Source organism: Actinia tenebrosa, unplaced genomic scaffold (genome assembly GCF_029948245.1).
Source record: "Actinia tenebrosa isolate PJP-AT-01 unplaced genomic scaffold, QUT_ActTen_1.0 PGA_scaffold0__85_contigs__length_37466705, whole genome shotgun sequence".
Taxonomy (NCBI): Eukaryota; Metazoa; Cnidaria; class Anthozoa; order Actiniaria; family Actiniidae; genus Actinia; species Actinia tenebrosa.
Genome location: NW_028292569.1, coordinates 9,034,904 through 9,054,741, shown reverse-complemented (window position 1 = coordinate 9,054,741; position 19,838 = coordinate 9,034,904). Strand labels below are relative to the sequence as shown.

Sequence of the window (19,838 nt, the reverse complement as noted above, 5' to 3'; positions counted from 1 at the left end):
CGACATTACACGAATACCCCGTCGAAATGCTAATGGTACACATGATCAATCCCAGGCCCCCAACCTTCACCCACAGCCCGGTGTCATGCCAATGCTGTTCTAAGTAGTCCTTCTCCTCCAAAAAATGTAGAAACCAATCTTCCTTCGCGTGTGGGTTCATATATTTAAAGACTAATCACCGTAAGAGTGCTAATGGTCTTATGATTATAAACCGTATCTCTCTGATTTTCTATACTATTTATGCAAACGCTCCCGGTGTCATCTACGCGCATTTGCAGCTTTGCCTTCCCATGGCAATCGGCGACCATGTGGAAAGTCCAAACCGATAGATTTTCGGCGCTGGCTGGGTTGGGCTCTACGGAGAAATGCGCAGGCTCCCTGTTGTTTGTCTTCACACGCATAAGCTGCAGTACGCCATTCTCATCCAGGAACCTAAAGCCGACGTTGGCGTGACTACTCGTGCCAATGCAAATACTGCATATTATCAATTTCTTTCCTGAGTAATTCAAATTCACGGACATGCCCGTGACATCAACCCAAGATGCCTGGGTGTATTTTTTCTCGCCTGTGTAAGTCGTATAGACACAATCTACTCCAGCTACGTAGGGGTTGTTCATCGCCATATATAATAACTCAGACCAATGCTCGCAGCTGCTAAGCCGGCTTTTAATAAGTCATGGTCATATTCCTCAGGTATCGCAGGCATGACCTTCTTCGATGGATTCTTAACTACGGGTAGCTTCGTTTCATGCGACTTTTTTGACTTCTCCACGAAATGGGGAATGTTCCTAAGAGTGTCAGAGTTCACGTCATTCACCCCAAACTTCATATCCTTAGTAGCTCGTCGAAGTTTGTTGTTGTATCCTACTACGGAACCAGTATTTATAGATAAATTACTAGGCATTAACCAACAACCCGGGGCTACTGCATAGTCCAACCTCGCCTTAGAATTTTGTATAGCTAGTTGGTAACGCTGTACGCCCTTGCTAATGTCGCCCTCCAAGATTGAACTTTCGAATAAGATCAAGGCTTCGGCTCGCGTCTCTTCTGCGGCGCCGGTATTTCCGATTATGCTGGATCGGGTATTTACTTGGGCTCCAAGGATAGAATACACGTAAGCTTCTATGCTGCGGTTCAAACGGGCAAGGCCGGCTTTGGTTAGTCCTTTACCTTCTGGGGGTATGAAATTAAAGTATTGCTTCGTTTGCTCGTCGTTGGTAATCTTAATAATCAGCGGGTTAGCCCCTGCATACTTACCGCCCTCGTCTTTGAACAGAGGTCCATCTCTGACTTCCTTAGTGGTCTTAGCGTTTGGTTCAAAGAAGGTGCTACTGTCGTGAGTTTCCTTATGATATCCCGTGTTCCACCGTAGCCGCAATGCATGAACTTCCTTATCGCTTAGCTCGTGTCCACCAATCCCCCAATAAGCCCAAATATGTCCCAAACCATTGTTAGCACCGGCAGTACATCTAAAATCCTTCCCTACAACACCAAACTCTTTACAAAGTCTATCATAAGCCGGCACGCTGTATTTGTTATCTCTTGGATAAAACGTGGCATCTCCCGGCAGCGCAATAACACCCATCTCATGCAGTATTCTTCTAACCGTGAAGTGAAAGTGAAACATAAATATCGAATTCTTCATCAAGTTCGCGCTGACCCCACAACCGCTTGTGGCACACCAAACCGCAAAGTTCAACTGCTGCGGCAAATAACGCATGTTAGGACCACTTAACCATTCGTGGGCTTCTTTTGCGGTGGTATGATTAATGGGCACGTTTTTGAAGATATCTCGCACCTTTAACGGAAAGGAATGGTTGTTAGAGATCCGCATGTTCAATGTCAAATCCAAACTTGGATGTTCATCAAATGAAACCGCGGGTATCGGATAAGTACCGGTACCAAGCAATAATTCCTTTGACCAACTAGGTTTAGGTTTGACATGCACGGGCTTATGTTCGATATAACCAGAATTCTTCAGTTGATTGTCTATCTGATCGACCAGCGTAGGTTTCAAATCCTCATTGCTGTACATCCTAGAGCCGTTATAGTAAATCCCATCGGGCCTTCTTTCGAACTTACTAGGGTCTGCATGCGGAAACATCTTCCTAAAGGCCCTCCAGTTCCAGTAATCCCGGTTGTCGTGATGTGGCTGCTCCTCAATATCATTCCCAAAAGCGTCGTACATTAGTATATATAATGGATGTTATACCATCAGCACCTCAGTTGTACCCAGATGTTCCCAATTATCACACTACGGCACCAATAACGGATGCCGAAAACTTTCGTCTGAATAAAGCAAATTTAATCCTGGCTTACTTGGAAGGGCAGGCAAAACACTACGAAAAAGTCCGAAAAAAGTACGTCAGAGCCCGGAGTACGCTACATAAGATTGCGATAACTTCAGGGTCCATATCTGTTGTGTTAACGGGCTCCGGCGTTGCTACTTCGCTTACTGGGCCGGGAATAATTGTTGGAGTTCCTTTGGCCGGCGTTGGGGCAGCCTGTGGTATTATTTCTGCTGTTGCTACGGGTATTATGAAACAGTTGTTAAGCAAAATATCCAAGCATGACACGACAATAGCTCTGTCAAGGGCTAAAGTAAATACAATTACCGATCTTGTCTCAAAGGCTTTGCGTGACAGAAAGATAGACGACGTAGAATTCTCGCTGATTCTGGCCGAAGAAGACAAATACGAGAAACTAAAGACGGACATAAGGAATAAAAAAACAGTCGTAAAAGATCTTTCCTAGGAATCTCGCAAAAAGATCTACCAGGAGGCAAAAGAAGAGCTTCAAAGAAAGCTTGCTCAGTAAACATCTGCTTCGAAAAGAGCGTGACAGGATTCTATTTACATATCGAACGTCAGTCTAGAAAATATGCAAATTAAATATAATAATTTTCACATACGTAAGCGTCCAGATGTGTCTGGCGTTCGCTTGTGATCGTGGACTTTGGAGCTGGGGAGGCCTAAAGTCCCGAGTTCGAGCCTCGCTGTAGACGCATTTGGACCGGTTGCTGTGAGTGAAAAAAAAAGCCTCCCCCACTCACAGCAACCGTGGGGGGAGGGGTAGAAAGTGCGATTCAACCCCGCGATGGGGGGTTTCGCGATTGGAAAAGTCAGGGGGTGTCTCGGGACGCTGTCCGGAGTTCACCCTCTGGTGGGTCGTAAGAAAGATATATGTGTATGTACTAGAGGGCCTCTGGCGCGGGATGAAATAAGCCCCGTAAGCCCAAAATGCAAAAAACCCTACTGGGGATAGCTTGGTGTTCTGCGCGATGCATTCCCCAGTGGGGTTTCTGGCAAAATAAACGCCAGTTTTGCATTTTTATTTTCTCGGAATCCATCCTAATAGGGGGTGGTTGGGATCTATTTTGTAAAATATTTCGTAAATTACGTCAGGGTAATAAGGAATATCCTTATCCAGCCGACAAAACATCCACTCGGCTCTGCTCATATCAGAAACCTCAGGAATAGACTTACCGGTAATTTCAGATAAAAGATAGGGAATAGCTTTGTAATATTTCCCTAGCTTTAATTTTTTCAATGTCTTCCGTAGACTTTGCGGGGTTGGCTCTTCTAAGTGGTCTATGATTTTCTTCCTTACTTCGTCGCTTAAATATACCGGTCGATAACCTTGGATATGACTCATCCAGTCCCTAAAGTATTTTATTCTCTTATAAGGTGTTTTCTTACGACCTCCATTGGCGTAATATTGCTCTCTGGTAGCATTTGGTACGGCATTACGAATATTCTTACCACACTCGTAACACTGTGCTGACGTGTCGTCTTCTATTTGCATTTTTTTACCACAACACCAGAAACCCTTGGGCTTGGGTATGTTAACTTTGGATCTTAGGCAAATTATACAGAAGTCATTGGTGAACTTTTTACATTCATGCATATATAAGACAAATATTCCCAACTTTCGCGCAACATATAACAGAACACGGGTAATTCCCGCGGGGGACGCTAGTGCGTAAACACGGGTAATTCCAGGGCGATTCCGAATGGTGACCGCGAGTCCCCCTTACTGCTGCTTAAAGAGGATGGCAGGTGGGTATTTGATGTAGTTAAGTATGAGCCTGAGAGTCCTCTGCATTCGTAGGTTGCGCCTTTGGACATTTATGATTAAGAAATACACTGCCACAATGAAGGCAGGTGTATTTTTTTGGCGTTATGCAATCTGCAGGGGGTTCGCACGTAATACAGTCCATATATTGAAAGGGTGATTAGGAATCCTCCAATGCAGCTGCGTAGGCTTATCAAAGTGCGAAGATGCTTAATTACCACATCTCCCAAAAGATGCCTTAGAATGTTAAGATTTGGTTAGGCTTTTGTTAAGCAGTTGAAGATGTGTTCCTCCTCCCTTACGCATCCGCATCTCCTACACTCAGACCTCCAATATTCCCTGTTGGTCCACGGAACGCCCTCAACAACGTCAAAGCGGGGAAATGCCCTGCTTATCTTATTAAAGTAGTCTATTCGATTCTTAAGGTAGTCGTTGGCGTGTTCACAACGACTCATGATATCCCCGCACCGGTAACAATCCACCCCCTCTAAGCTGTAGTCTCTTGAAAGGCGTTTATACGCCCCATCGTGCCTTTTCTTATGCGTTCGAAGACGTTGGTAACTGCTAAAGACCTTACCACAATAGCTACATTCGGTGGTCCTACGACAAACCTCATTTTCGATATGGTATCGTAGCTTTTGAGGGGTGCTGAACTCCTTATTACACATCCTACAGGTCTTACCTACCAATCTCCTTATACAAACCCCATTCCTAATATGGTATCGCAGCCTTTGCTTCGTACTAAACACCCTCTTACATCTGAGACAGTCCATATATATTTAACAATATCCTAACTAAATCTTAACATTTCAGATGGGATACCTCATAAAGTCCTTCACGGACTCTTTTGCCCACGTTGCCATCGTTACCAGCGCGCCAAACCGTTCTGCGCGCTTTAGACCGCACATTTCCTCATAAAGCTCCTTTACACGTTCGTTCAACCGGTCTATCTCCTCCCTTTGCATTTCGACCGTCCTTTGTAGGTCTGACTTTTCTTTGACGACGTTAATCATTGCTTTGACTGCTTCCACGGGCTCCATATATATCAGCGAAAAAAGGTAGCCGAAACGATGGGTAAATATATATCAGGGAACAAGTTCCCTTCGAGAGAAGGGATATAATGGAACCAGATCACATGCCTTGTAACGCTCTGATAGTAGGACCCACCGGCTGCGGAAAGACCCAATTCGTGGTAGAGCAGCTATTAGGACCCTTTAGATACCGATTTGACTACATAGTGCTACTTTGCCCCACCTACGTGAATAACCGCACCTGGACGGGTGTAGGCGCGAAAGATGACGACTTCTTTGTGGATATTTTGGACCCCAATGAGTTATCCAGCCATCTTAAGTTCTGGCACAAACAATTCCCCAAGAATACTCAGACACTCCTCATACTGGATGACATCGCCTGCGGGGACGACGTAAAAAGACGCACTTCCGAGCTCGTTAAACTCGCCTTTAGCGGCAGGCATGACAATATTAGCGTTTGGTTGCTCTCGCAACAGCTTACCAGTGTCTCTAAGCCCTTCAGGGAAAACATAGGATCACTTGTCGTATTTTATACTCCAAGTAAGTCAGACCTGGAAACCATCTTAAGCGAATACGGCGGCGAGATATCCAAGGAACAGCTGCACGAATACATGCGACATTTAAAGACGCACCAACATTCCAAGATGATCTTCTCTTTGAGGTTTCCGTACGAGGTAAAAATCTCCGATCCCTAATGTATATGGAGATTGAGCAGTTGATAGAAGTCCCCACGCAGCTAGATGAAAGCAACCTTAAGGAACAACTCAACATCCTTGTGTCTTCTGGGAAGTGCAAAGAAATGATAGGCAAGGAACTTACCCATGAGCAGGTCAATAAGTTGTCAGAAGAGGAGGTTAAGAAGTTCCATAAGAGGTATGAGGCTGCCCTTGCAAGTAAGACCACGGACGCCGTAGCAGACTCCGCTATCCGACTTGCAACTAAATTGCTTGGACCTGCACTGCCCATAGACGACGTGGAGCAACTGCGGAATGACATAAGCGATGACTACGTTATTGCTCAAGAACTTAAGATAACCTGCGGGTGGTTGTCTTTGAAGTGCGGCAAGTTAATGGCAGTCGCCTCTGCGGCTTTGCACGTAGCTCAGCATGTCGACTCGAAGGAACTTACGATGTCTTGGAAGGACTTCAAGAAGGACAGGGACGTTGAAAAGGTCTTACAGGCGGCACTTGCTGAGGTACCTGATCAAGTCGCCTCAAGTCCTTCTTAGTACTTACTTAAGTCATCCTCAGGAATTACCCAGGTCGCCTCAAGTACTTATCAAGTCCTTCTCAAGTACTTACCCAGGTCACCTTAAGTTACTTATCAAGTCCTTCAAGTCCTTAGATATAAATGAGTGAAGCCGAATCGAAGGCGGAGGAGCAGCCCCAAGAGGAGCAGAAGATTACCAAGGCTAAATCTCCAGGCAGAGTTGCCGCGGGGAAGAAGCTCGCTGAGATGAATAGGAAGAACAAAGCCAAAAAAGAAGAAAAGGTGGAGGAAAAAGAAGAGGAATCCCTTATTAATCCTGGGTACGTCATTGGCGCGTTGGGAGTTGCTATAGCAGCAGGCAGCCTCTACTTACAATGGCGGGCTACTAAGCCAAAGGTAGGACCCGTACATGCAATGCAGGAGCCTAGAAGCAAAATACCCGTGATGGAATAACCTTCTCGCTCTGTAATATAATGTCAACCGCGTTATTGAAAACTGTTGAAGAGGCAGCTATTATTACTTCCATCGTTGCGGGTATTGGTTGGGTAGGTAAGAAAGTGCTCAAAGAAGACTTTACTGAAGACCCAAGCAAGAGCTTCGCTAACTTTGCTAAGATGACCGCTGCCGTAGGCGGGGCTATCATGCTAAAGGATTACCTACGGAAGGAAAAGTACCTGCCGACGACGTAAGCTTTGCTTGCGTCTAGTATAAATGGCTAGTTTGATCGCAGGCGGAGTTATTGCAGCTTTAGCATTCACTGGAGCTAATTATGGCGGTCAGTATTTGGATAGATTAGTCAGAGGCGACAAAAGCGGCGCTGCTGAGAGGAAAAGGCATGATTTGGCGCTGGAGAAATATCAAAGGGACGTGGCAGCTTGGAATGAAAAAAGACAAGCTTACAGGGATTGGTTGGACAAGAACTACCAAGACAAAATGCAGGCGGATAAGAACTTCGAAAACACAGACTACGCCTTTAAACTTTATGCGCAGGCGCACCCCGACTTTAGGTTAAGAAAGCCTCAGTTTAAGAATTACTACCAGCCTTCTAAGAAACAAAAAGATAGCGAGCTGGTCTTCGTAGGAGTTGCAGGACTGGCCGGAGGCGTAGCTTTGGCGTATCTAATATAATGATCGTCTTTTTGGAAAGCGATAAGAATAACTTTACCACTTACTTGAATCCCCCCATCAAAGCCCATAAGGTCCGGCTCATAAGTTGCTCTTTGTACAATTCTTGGTATAATTTAATTGGGGGCATAGTTACTAAGCATACAGGAGGATCTAACTATCAAGCCGTATTGCTGCCCAATGGACATTACACCCCAATAACACTGGCCAAGGAATTAGCAAAACACGGTTATACGCTCACCACAGGATTGCCGCACGAAATAAACCTCAAACATAATATGCCAAACTATTCAGTAACTTTTGGAAAGTTTGACCCATTGGGGTCATTATTATGTGCCTCGGGCAAGACGATTACCGACACGGCCATACCCGTGAAATGGAAAGTCGCATCCTCTTATGAAGTCTATTGCGACTTGGTCCATAGCTACAACAATGGAGAAAAGTCTTCTCTTATGTCCAAGTTCCTGCCCAAAGGTAATCCATTTGACCCAGTAGAATACACTCCCATTTCTTTGAGCTATGACTTGTCTAATTTGGTAGAAAGCATAAACATCACCATTAAAGTGGACGGAGAGACGGTGGATTTCAACGGACGCAAGATCAATCTCGTCCTGGAATTCATATAATGGGCCGCGTAGAGGACAAACTTAAAAGGATTTACTATGGGCCTGAAGGCTATTGGAGAGGAATGTCAGCTATTAAGAAACTCGCGACCGCGGCCAGGGTATCAGATGAAACGGCTAAGAATTGGTTAAAGAAGCAAACCCTCTGGCAGGTTTATCTTCCTGTGCCTAAGTACATTCCCAGGCCCAGCTTTACCGTAAATACTCCCAATGAAGTTCATCAGGCGGACTTGCTTTTCTTACCGCACGATAAGGTGAGAAGAAAGACCTATAGGTACGCTTTGACCGTAGTCGATATCGCAAGCAGATATAAGGACGCCGAACCCATAACCAGCAAGGATTCTGGGGAAGTCGCAGAAGCCCTAGGTAGGATTTATAAGCGCGTCTTGAAATGGCCTAAGCTGCTGCAAGTGGATGCGGAGACAGAGTTCATGGGCGTGGTGACTAAGACCCTGAAAGACCACAGCACCAAGATTAGGAGAGCCGAAGCAGAGTACCACAGGGGTCAGAGCATCGTCGAAAGATTCAATAAGACCCTGGCCGAGCGTCTCTTTGGGTACCAGTATTGGAAAGAGCTGGAAGATCCCTCCAAACGCAACAGGGAATGGACCCAGAGGCTCCCCCAGGTCATCGTGGCTTTGAACAACGAGACGGCCAGGGCTACGGGAATGAAACCCAAGGATGCCATAAAAAAGAAACACGTGGAACACAAGTCCTACGTCAGAAGTTCGAGGGCGGTCTTCCCCCAGGAAAAGAGATTAGGCGACGTCACGGTTCGATATCTCTATGAGCCGGGTGAATTAGAAGGAGGGTCTAAAAGAGCTACGGATCCTAATTGGTCTTTGGAAACTTACCAAATCCGAAGTGCGATAGCAAAGAAGGGTCAGCCCATCTTGTATTATCTTTATGATGGTCCCACGCGTGGGTTCGTCAAAGAAGAACTGCTTATCGTGTGATGCCCGAATGCTATCGTATGGATACCATCATTACACATCCATCTCTTACCGTCAAATGCAGACAGTGACACCTTCTCCTGTGTTATGCTGTGTATCTGATGCTTAAACGACCGCAGGGAATTCATGTGATGCTTCTGAGACTTTTGACTATGAAGCACATCCACGTAAGACTGATGCGTAAGTTGCCTCTTAATTACGTATTTTTTTACGCCTTTTGCTTTCTTATCTGCGCCGTCCGTTTTGAGGACACTATACATCTTTGGTTTTAACCCAATATATTCCACGATGTGCTTGCCTGACATTTCATCCTTCATCTTTCCAATTACTTTCTTGTTCTTAGCAGAGTAGAGGGGATGGTCGCGCGGATAACCGCTGGTGTCGTATTCGTCGAGATCTTCGAGGTAGTCCGCGTAAATGTCGGGGGTTTCTATTTCCATTATTAGAGAGTCGGTGTCTGTGTAAAGGAGTCGACACTTATCACCATATTTTGGTTTTAGTTTGTCGTAGTAAAACTCGTACATTAGCAACTTAGACAATTCCAACACGGCAAACCCGGTGTATACCGGCTTGTTTAGGAAAAGGCTGGCTTTCTTCATGTGTATTACGAAGAAGTTCAGCATATCCACGTAGCGCACAAACCCGGGCTGGGATACGTATCGCTCTGCTTCCTCGCGGGTGTTAGCAATACGTATGCTTACCCGCTTGCGGATGTTTTCCATGGTTTTCCCGAAAACGCTATTGTTCATTAACTTAAAGAGATTCTTTTCGAAGTCATTTTTGGCGGCAGTACGTTTTTGGGTATTAAAGTCGATGTAGGATTGCATCCATGGTTCTTGGCGAAACTTTAAAGCGCGGTGCACCTTTGTCACGCGCATTCCGTGTCGCACGTAGAATTGCAGGTTGCGATAGTGAACTACGTACTTCTTCTTAGACATCAAGTTTAGGGTTAGCTTGCGGTAGGGCTTGTAATTGGGACACAACTTCTTTTGAAGCGGGGATAGCTGCTCGAATGGTATTTCAATTGCTTCCGGGGCAAGTGGGTAATCGTCGTGAAGGGGGTGAAGTTCCGGGGGGTACTCCAAATCCACCTCCAGAATAAACCCTTTTCGACTGTCAGGCCTTATGCGCATGTAGTACTCTGGTTCACGCGGCGTTGTCCATTCAAAGTCCCGCACGGGCAAATGCTGGGACATTGCCCACCCGTAAAGATTGTTAGCATCCAGATAAGATATGTAAGTTGTTGGCTTTTCGGGGTCGTACCCCTCTACTTGAGGATTGTTGGCGCCCGCGTAACGGCGGCTGGGTCCGCAAACTCCACCGCGAATACCGTCTTCCATAAATCGATACATCTCGTAGTCGGTTAGGAGGTCCAGTTGTGCGTCTGTTTTCTTTAACACCGCACTCCAAGAAAGTCCGGGAGCTGTGTAAAAGTTCGCTGGATCTAACCCGTAGTAAGACATAGACATCTTTCGAAAACTTTGGAATACGTCTGCTAGTAGGACAACGTCTGAGAGCAAATACACGTCGTGGTAATCCCCCAGGTTTCTGCAGGCGCGCTTTTCCCACACCTCCTGCGCGTAGGCATACTCATCATCGGATATCCCCGCTTCATTTAGGGTGCTGTAGAAAGCCTCTTGGGGTGGTAATTGCTGCTCTTCAAACCGTTCCCAAGAATCCATGTATTCGTATGGATACACTCCTTTCCTTTCTGCATCGTACTCGTCGGAAATGGGGGAATCCTCGTTATATTTAGCTAGATTGGCTAAGGAATCCGCCATGAATTGCTGGGAATCTAGGAATTTCAGCTTGCCAATGGTTACGGACATATACCGTTCTTTGTTATTAGGTATGCACTTTACTTCGTGACCCTCTACTCCCTGTAAAAGCAGGTGGGAATCGTATCCGCGAAGGTTGTGAAAGAACACAGGAATCTCCATGTTGGGGTCTATTCGATATCTACACTTCCAGTGCGCTGCGCCTTTATATTCGCCGGTAATCTCACAGCAATCCATTACCTTGTCTACGTAAAAGTCTTCCTCAAGCGGCTCACCGCAGTGAAAGCAGTGCGTGGAGGGCTTACCGGGCTTGTCGCCAGTCTTTGCATAGCGCCCGCACGTCATATGCGCTTCTCCTAAGTACTCTCCGTTTGCCTTCCAAGCCTTCTTTACCCGGCGACCAAATTTGAGCACTCCCAGGTTGCACACGTGACATTCCTGGGCTGCGTGGTAATCTCGCAGGTTCTCTGGAGTTACCTTAGCTTTGCGTGGATACAGTCGGCGGCGGATTTCTTTCTCCTCTTCCTCCAGGGCTTCAAGGAACTTTCGTGCTGCGTCAGGGCCTCGGTAAGTTACGGGTTCGTCGGCTTCTCCATCGCATCGAACTACTATGTATCCGTATGAACAAATCTCATGCAATCCTTTCTTTTGCATGTTACCGGCCTCCTCGTACTCTGGAGTAATTAAGGACTCAAAGTCCGCGTAAATCACGTAAGGTACTTTGTTTTCCCGCTTGTGGTCGCTGTATCGTAAGTCCTTGCTTTCTGGTAATTGAATTCTTTGAGCGGGTTCTTCGACCCCTCGGCAAATCTTGTCGTGCTTCTTTAAGGCTTTTACGTCTGTAAATGGCAATAGGCAAGCGTCACAATAATACCTCTTACGACAATTCTTGCTGTGTGATGCAAATAAGCGGCTTAGAGACTTTACCCATGAATAATGCCCTCCGTGGTAGAAGAGGTGTATGCGTTGCCCTTCGCAGTCTGAGATATACAGAGGCACAATGGTCTTCTCTCTGACACCAGTAGACGTTTATTGCGAGGTCATTTCGTTCTTCGAAATCGGGTATGGCACGTAATTCCATTGGGAAGACTACGCCTGACCAATCTAAGTCGTCACTTGGGTATTTCGACGTTCTGAATGCGTTTTCTTTGACTGGATATAGGGCAGACCTCAGAGCCCATTTGAAGCACTCGTTATCTTTGTTGCGTACGCTAATTATTGCTCTCTTACGCTCTATGAAAGTCGGCAATGGCACGTAGGATCCTCCGCGAATTGGCACGTAACGGGCAACCCCAACCGTCGCACCTTTGATTGCGGTTACGGTCCACCCGGAACCTTCTCGGGTGTACTTTGCTAGCGACTCTGAGAGTGGTCCAATTTGCTCTGCTATCTTTCGCTCCAAGTCTGTCGATTGCAGCATTACTAAGGTCTTGGTGCGCAACCAAACTGTGGTTTCGGTGTCGCCTTTTATTAAGTCAACCTCCACCACGACGGAAACCTTAGTAGCTCCCAACTCTTCCATCCCTCTTTCTACTAATCCTCTTATTCGTCTTACGCTTGCATTCCAGTAATTATGCAAATCTAACGTGGAGCTGGCTGGGAGAGTGTGTGATGCGAAATTATATTGCGAGTCCATTGTCTATATATGAGGAATATCTTTTGGTGGAGCTTGCGGGTAATACCCGTGGACGCATTTTTGGACCCAGTAGTCCCCACAAATATGGGGATCGGGTCTTCCCCGGGGGGCGGTTTTGGGATTACTATCAAACTTTACTATTTAGTGATTACTGCGGTACTATTTACGGACACTTTACTCGGGTAACCCCCATAAGCCTGTTTGATTTGATTACTAACGTAGACCACTTGATGCGGGGATTCCCTCTCCTAGACTATTTGGCGCGGGTGATCTTCGGGGTGGGGGGTGAATTGAAACATACATCCCCTATACTACTGATAGTTTATTTTCGTTTAATTTTGCCTTGTATATGATAAACGGGTAATAGTATGGTTAAATTGTTTTTTTCTTTCTTCAAAGTTTTGAAATCACTCGTGAAATTAATCCTTAATTTTATTCAAATACTGATGTAAATTTCTTTTCTATTTCAGTTTTTTCCCCACTCCAAGGTGAATAAAAAAGAGAGGCCCCAATTTTGATATAAAGCTATAAAAGATTTAAAATGTTTTCGTGATGTTTTACTTATCAAAACATTGGAATTGCGTGCGATCTAAATTTATGCGTAGGAAGGATGCGCGCGAACGATGCCCATGAAAGTCCTTATGTCCTTGCCACTATTAGAAAAGTCGTAAGGTTTTTAACCCTCCCAAATCAGAAATAGAAATAAGTATAAATATTAATGAATATCAACTAATTATCATATTCCTTGATTCATTTTCTTAGCTACAAATCCAGAAAACGAGTGAACGTCATACATATACAAAGCAACCGTTGCATCAGGAAGACAAAGAACCAATAAATTGCAATATTTCAAAGGTTTGTAAGAGTTCAGTTTTCCCCCCAGAAATTTCAGACCACGTGTCATTCTCTTGAGAATAAGACTAGGTGTTAATGTGCCCTTCGGAGACAGCTGGGCAAAGTATAATTGGAATAGACAGGAATCGGCTACACTATGACGAGGCAATAATAGAAAATCTCTATATTTATTCTATTATTGTCAAATCGAAAAAGAAAACATTGAGTTCACGAACGATTCCGTGTCTGACACCTGGTGCAAGGAATTAGCTTTAGATATGGTTTGGGGGTCGGCTGGTCTCTCCCCTGATGTCTTCAGACTAGAATATTTTCCTGCGTAATCCGTACACCCAAGGGCAGATCTACCTTAATTGACGACATGTGCAAAGTTCATACGACGCCTCAGCTCTGCGGACGTCTCGGTGGCAAGGCACAGTGGAATTAATATATTTGATTTTTCCGCTTCGATTCAAATCGATATCGTATCAAGATAAGAATTAGATATTTTTCCAGAATTGCCATGGCTTGGCTTCAAACCCTTACAGTTTTGTAATACCGTAACTCTATTTAGCCCCCCGGGGGGCTTATTTATTTCAGGCACGTTTGAGGGAGGGCTTATTGGAGAGAGGGGGCTTAACTGAGAGGGGGGGCTTATTGATTTAGTCGAAACGCAGTATGTAATATGATTGTAACTCAGGATTAAACGGAAGCATTACTATTGACTGTCTCGCATAATCTGTAGTGATGTACATGGCATTTTTATTATTTGATTCACCTGTGTTAGTCTCTCAAGTATAATTTACGATTATTGTGAATAGCAAAACTAAAACACGGTAACATTAACAAAGCAAGCTAAGAAGAATGTTCTGAACAACCAAGACTTTAATAAATCACCTTTAATCAGTACACGTTATTCTTTAGTCGTGAAATGGGGAGGGGAGGGAGGGGAGGGAGGGGGGGCTAAAAAGAGGGGGGGGGGGCTTAACATATTTTTCCTTTAAAAAGGGGGGGGGGCTTACTAGAGAGGGGGGAGCTTATTTGAGAGGGGGGGCTAATAGAGGATTTACGGTATAATGAAAACGAAAAATGAAAAACATAAAAACACCCCCACCCCCCTCCCCCCAAACACACACACACACGAGCAAAACCACAAAAGAGGTGCTAATTGACAAATTTACAAATGTTTGTCACTGGGGGTATACGCTATACCCCCAGACATACCAACGTCTCTTATAAATTTGTCCAATTTGTCAGTTTTCTCGGCCGATATAACACCTGATATAATGAATATTTGTAGGGTTACTAAAATAAAGGTGCTCTTTACAGTGCTGATATTGGATTTTCACTCAGTTTATTTTGAACTCATTCGAATTTGCGGCCGCTATTTTGGCAAAGGGACTATTAGGTGTACGTATAGTTATTTTGAGTTTTTTTATTATTTCCAGGTTGGCGTTCCGTGCCAAACTCCTCCATTCACGGTTAATATGTGCGTGCCCCATCCTCCAGTTATCTCTTATGCCTTCAATAGTACGTACTTGTCCAGTAACCTCACCATGGTAACGGGATATTTCAATATCGGTTCATTTCAAAAAGGAGACAATCAGTATTTTACCAACGACCTGTTCAAGGGATGGATGAAAAGGCTGTCAAAAATACGCAACTTTATGGTGATATTTGTGGAGGATAACATAACCGATGCGATATTCAGGGAACAGAGATCTCATCTTCCTTCTAGCTTTACAAAAATAATACATATCACAAGATATGACCTTTGGGGGTTCCAGATAGAAAATATTACAGAAAAAATTTACGAGACTCCATGCTATCCTAAGTTCCATCCAAACACAGTTATAGCTTCGTATTCCTGTGTTATGCATGTTAAGTATGATTTGATGAGAATGGCGGTGCAGAAAAATTACTTCCAAACTAAATATTTTAGTTGGATTGATATTGGATACTTTAGAGACGAACCGTTGAACGGCCCACCGTTCTCGCTTGGTCTTCCAAAAAATTTCAACGAAGAAAGAGTAGCGTATACCGAGGTATACTCATGGCAAACCAACGTGAATTGCAAAGATATTGTCTTCAAGAACTTAGTTTGGGTAGGGGGAGGGTATTTTGTCGGTAGAGGTGACGTCATGCTTGCATGGGTGACGCAATACCAGTCTTACGTGTACAATATGTTACATTCTGGATTGATGAGTACGGATCAACAGGTGATATACTGTATGTTTAATACAAGGCCACAACCTTCTAGTGTTAAGATACAAGTGTACAATGCACAGGAGAAGTACCATGACTGGTTTACACTGGGATATCTCAGTAAGAGGAACAGGTGACCTAGCTTAACATGTCACGTAATAGTCTTCCGCCATCTTAGTTATAGATAACAAATGCAAACATCATTAATAGACCACTTGCATGTGACGTAAAAGGAGCTCAATCTGGAGGACAAAACAAACAAATTAAAAATCTCCTGAGAATTGGAAACATATTGTGATTTTCTCTAAATTGAGCTGCATCTCGACGTGCTGCAAGGACTTTTCCCAAGATAACACCGAAGGCACATGTACGTGCCAAACCCTCGGTTTGGATACATATTTCACGCTTGTTATGACGTAAATGGATGATTAAACAATAATACTAATTAGGAAAGATATATACAAACACATATTTTTAACAGTTTACTTTAATTAGTTTATTATATATATTACTCTTAATGTTCACTAGTACAGTTTATAGTATTCATAGTTATAGGTATATCAAGAATTGATGGGTTGTTGCAAGTATTCCCGCGAGAGTTAAAATACAAAGGAATGGCGGCCATTGTGGTGCGGTTAACACTAGATGCTAATAATAAAACTTTTGTTAAATGCCGCCAACGTACGTTCCCAAAGAAACTACGATGACGTAACGTGCAATCGAAGAATAGTGTTATCATTTACTTATATCATAATGGTCCCCTTCACACCTCCCTGCGCCATCTTGAAAGGTAGGTGCGCGTTGCATCAATGCGAGACGAACAGTGACGTCGCAATGATAGAGACATGTGAATAATTGTCCAAATTGTTAAAAAATGGTCCCTATCATTACAAACAGTCTTGTTTCGATGCAAAGACACGGCTACCTTTCAAGATGGCGCAGGAACTGCGAATGGGACTATCAAGAAATATGATTGACTGTTCAGAAAATTCAATCAGGGTTTTGAAAAGACGTGTCGCGATGCAACGGTTATCGCTGATTTAAGAAATCAAAAACCGCAAGAAAAGGAAAGTCCTTCTAGTTGAAATGTTATTCTGCCACTCGAAGTACTGTAGCAAGCTAACTTGCCCAAGCCTGATCGTTGAATTGTTTTAACGTAGATTGATCTTCTATTCTTCTACTTGTGTTCTTCAAGTTCTGCGAAGGCAAGATGCCATTAGAGCGTATCCAGCGGGCTCCCGTACGACCTGCAAAGACTTTGAAGAACGCGCTTCTGTAGTGAAAATTCATGAGGGCGTAGATAACGAAGTTACAAGCCGAGTTAGCATAGGTTAGTGTCATGACCAGTCGTTGAAGCCATCCACTTACATACCTCTCAGATTTAAATGCCCTTATTGTTGTAGTCATAATCACGAAAAATGGCATCCACATGACAAAGAAAACGCCAATGACCACAGCCAACGTCTTCACATTCTTTCTTGAATACTGAAAACGTTGATTTACCATTAACTCTCAGGTGAAATGTTTGAACTCTTCTGGTGTTCCTGCGAGCCTCTTTAAAAATTGTTGCATATGCTATGATCATGATGTTGATTGGAACGAAGAAGTAGAAGAAGATAAGAAGGAGTGTGAGTTTGGGATCTTCGTGCCAGTCAATCTCGCATTCTGCGGTATCAGGGTTGAATCTATGCTGAGCAATGTCAATTGGAAGAACAGGAATAATGGACAACAGCGAAGACTGGATCCAAATATATGAAAGAACTATGATGACTCTTTTGGACGTAACTTTCGTGTTGTAAGACAGCGGCCATTTGATAGCTATGAGTCGTTCTATGCTGATGGCGCATAAATGAAGAATGGATGAACCACAAAGCAATACACCACACATGGAAGATATCTCGCACCATGAAAGACCAAAAATCCATCTTTCTTTAAAGATGGATATCACGATGTAGACGACTCGCAGGACCGGCACAAGAATATCCGCTACGGCCAAACTGCATACGAAGTAATTGGTAAGGTCCCTGAGATTCCGAAATCGCCAGAAGACGACCCAGACAAGTGCGTTGCCTAAGGTTATGAGCACGATGAGCAAGCTCAAAGTACAGCCAAAAAGGAAAACTTCTGCCTTGGGAATATTCAGCCTAAACATATCAAGGCTTGAATCGTTGACTGCTGTTTGGTTAATCATGTCTCTATCAAGAAAGAAGTTACTTGATAACTTGAATGAACAAACTTGAATGGATTTTCTTCAGCTATAACAAGTTAGAGAAAATAAGCCAAAATGTATGTCAAAACTAATTCAAGCATCACTTGTCGATGCTTTGTCTCACAGCACAAAATCTCGGAAGATTCAGAAAAAGTGAATACAGATTAAGCTAAGATCTGTCCCTGTGTGGGAGATGTTAAGAGTGAATAAAGAAGCAGTACGTCCCTTTCCGGTCTATAAATAATGGGCGATATGGACGGGCGGGATTAGAAAACGATACTGAAGGTTGTATCATCTCTTAAGCATCAAGATACGTCGGCTTTAGGACCTAGAGAGTTCGATTACAGCTTATAATATAATTATTATGAGCAATTTAGTAAGGCTCAAATAATTTGGAGGCGGTAAAGTACTAATAATCTACTTAGGAAGGAAAAGTGTTCTTGAAAGTAAATAATTTAAAAGCGTGATTCGTTTGAGGTGTGTGTATAAAACGACTTCCTGATTTGGAGAAAGGTATAATGCTGGATAATACACTGATTGTTATTAATCTTATCTTGAGTTAAAATATTGTAGAAGTTAATTTATGATGGTGATTGAACTGAGTGGAGTGCAATTTGTAATTTGTAATTGCAAGTTTGATTTCAGACCAAAATTGCACGACACGAAGTTCAATATTACCACTTAATCCGATATCCTTTTTGTAAATACAAGAAAAAGACACACTAAAGAGTGCAGAATAATCAATTTATTGTAGTAGAAGAACTAAATGCGAACGAAAAAACATTAAGAAAATGTTTTTTTGTTTTATTTTATTGTTTAAAAAAAATATTTTAGGATGCGATTAAGAGCTCCTAAGGATGCGAATTGGGAATTAATCGCACTCCTTTGAACCAATGAGATTGCAGGATTTGGTAGTGATTACAAAAAGGATATGATTAGAAAGAATTAACAAACGGCTTAGAAGAGCGGATAAGTTTTGTTATTATTTCAGTACCGGGAAATTGATGTAATTGTTGACATGGGAATGTTAGTAGACAGAAAAAGGAAAGCAAAAAGGCGTATCAACGCAATTTTTTGAATTAAAAGAAAACGATGGAAGAGAAAACCAAATAATGGGAAAACCGACCAACCATTTGTCCATCCATCCGACCGACAGACCAACCGATCGACCGACCAACCAACAACCAACCGACCAACCAACCAACCGATTAGCAGATCGACAAAAATCCAAGCAACCGGCAAGCCAACCAACTAAACTCCCACCGATCAAGCAACCAATTAATTATCAGTGACAGACAGACAAAACCGATAAAAAAAAAAAAATAATAAAAAATAAAAATAATAATAATAATAATAAAAAAGAAGAAGAAGTCAAGATTAAACATGACAACAAACGAACATGCAACAACATCATATTTATAGTATAATTATATGTTTATCTTATATAAACTTTCAGTATAATTTTAGACTTATTGACTATAGAGTTTTTCGAGCTGTGATTGGTCTAGCGACCGTTGATTCATAGACGATAATCACCGCTGGAGCGATGATTATATGAAGTTTTCCAAAGTTTTCCAGATCGGAAGTAATACTAAAACGTTTTTTATTCTGAATTTCGACTTTCTCCGATATTCAAATTTAAAACTTATACCAAAACAATTATTCCCCTCAGGCTCAGCGATTATGGTGATCGAAGACTCGCGGCTCGGTAAATATTCCATCGATAATCACTTCGCCTTCGGCGAATAATTGTTAAATAGTCTTTTATGATTGGCTTTTTAATACAGTCTTCTTTCTGTTTGGAAATATTTTATAAGAGGAACGCTCTGTAAATCACTTTGTGACGTCGGTAGCCTCAATAAAGATTATTACAACAAACAACAGCAACAACAGCAACAACAACGACAACGACAACAACAACCACAGCAACAACCACAGCAACAGAGACGACGACTACAACATAAACAAAAGGAAAAATCTGCTGGAGAAAAACAGAAAAACAAAACAAAGCATGTACTTAAGCTTGTTCATTTTCTTTTGAGAAAAAAACTTATTAGATCAGTATTTGATGACAATCGCTCCCGCCATTACTGAAACCGGCAAACTACAGCTAAAATTAAAAACAGAATTCGAATAATCATAGTTCAATCAATCCATCGATTAT

At 43.1% G+C, this 19,838-nt stretch overlaps 1 protein-coding gene and 1 pseudogene across 1 annotated transcript in view; one reads left to right on the top strand and one right to left on the bottom strand.

Moving 5' to 3' along the window:
- Positions 1 to 16,177, top strand: part of LOC116293657 (uncharacterized) — a 44,375-nt gene extending 28,198 nt beyond the window's left edge. Inside the window, exons 2-3 of the mRNA XM_089026052.1 lie at positions 13,192 to 13,284; positions 14,709 to 16,177. Of these exons, the coding sequence (XP_088882178.1) occupies positions 13,192 to 13,284; positions 14,709 to 15,602 (987 nt within the window). The 3' untranslated portion in view covers positions 15,603 to 16,177. The remainder of the gene's footprint in view (positions 1 to 13,191; positions 13,285 to 14,708) is intronic.
- Positions 16,178 to 16,584: 407 nt separating this feature from the next.
- On the bottom strand, positions 16,585 to 17,664 carry LOC116302511 (histamine H2 receptor-like; annotated as a pseudogene).
- Positions 17,665 to 19,838: the final 2,174 nt, after the last annotated feature.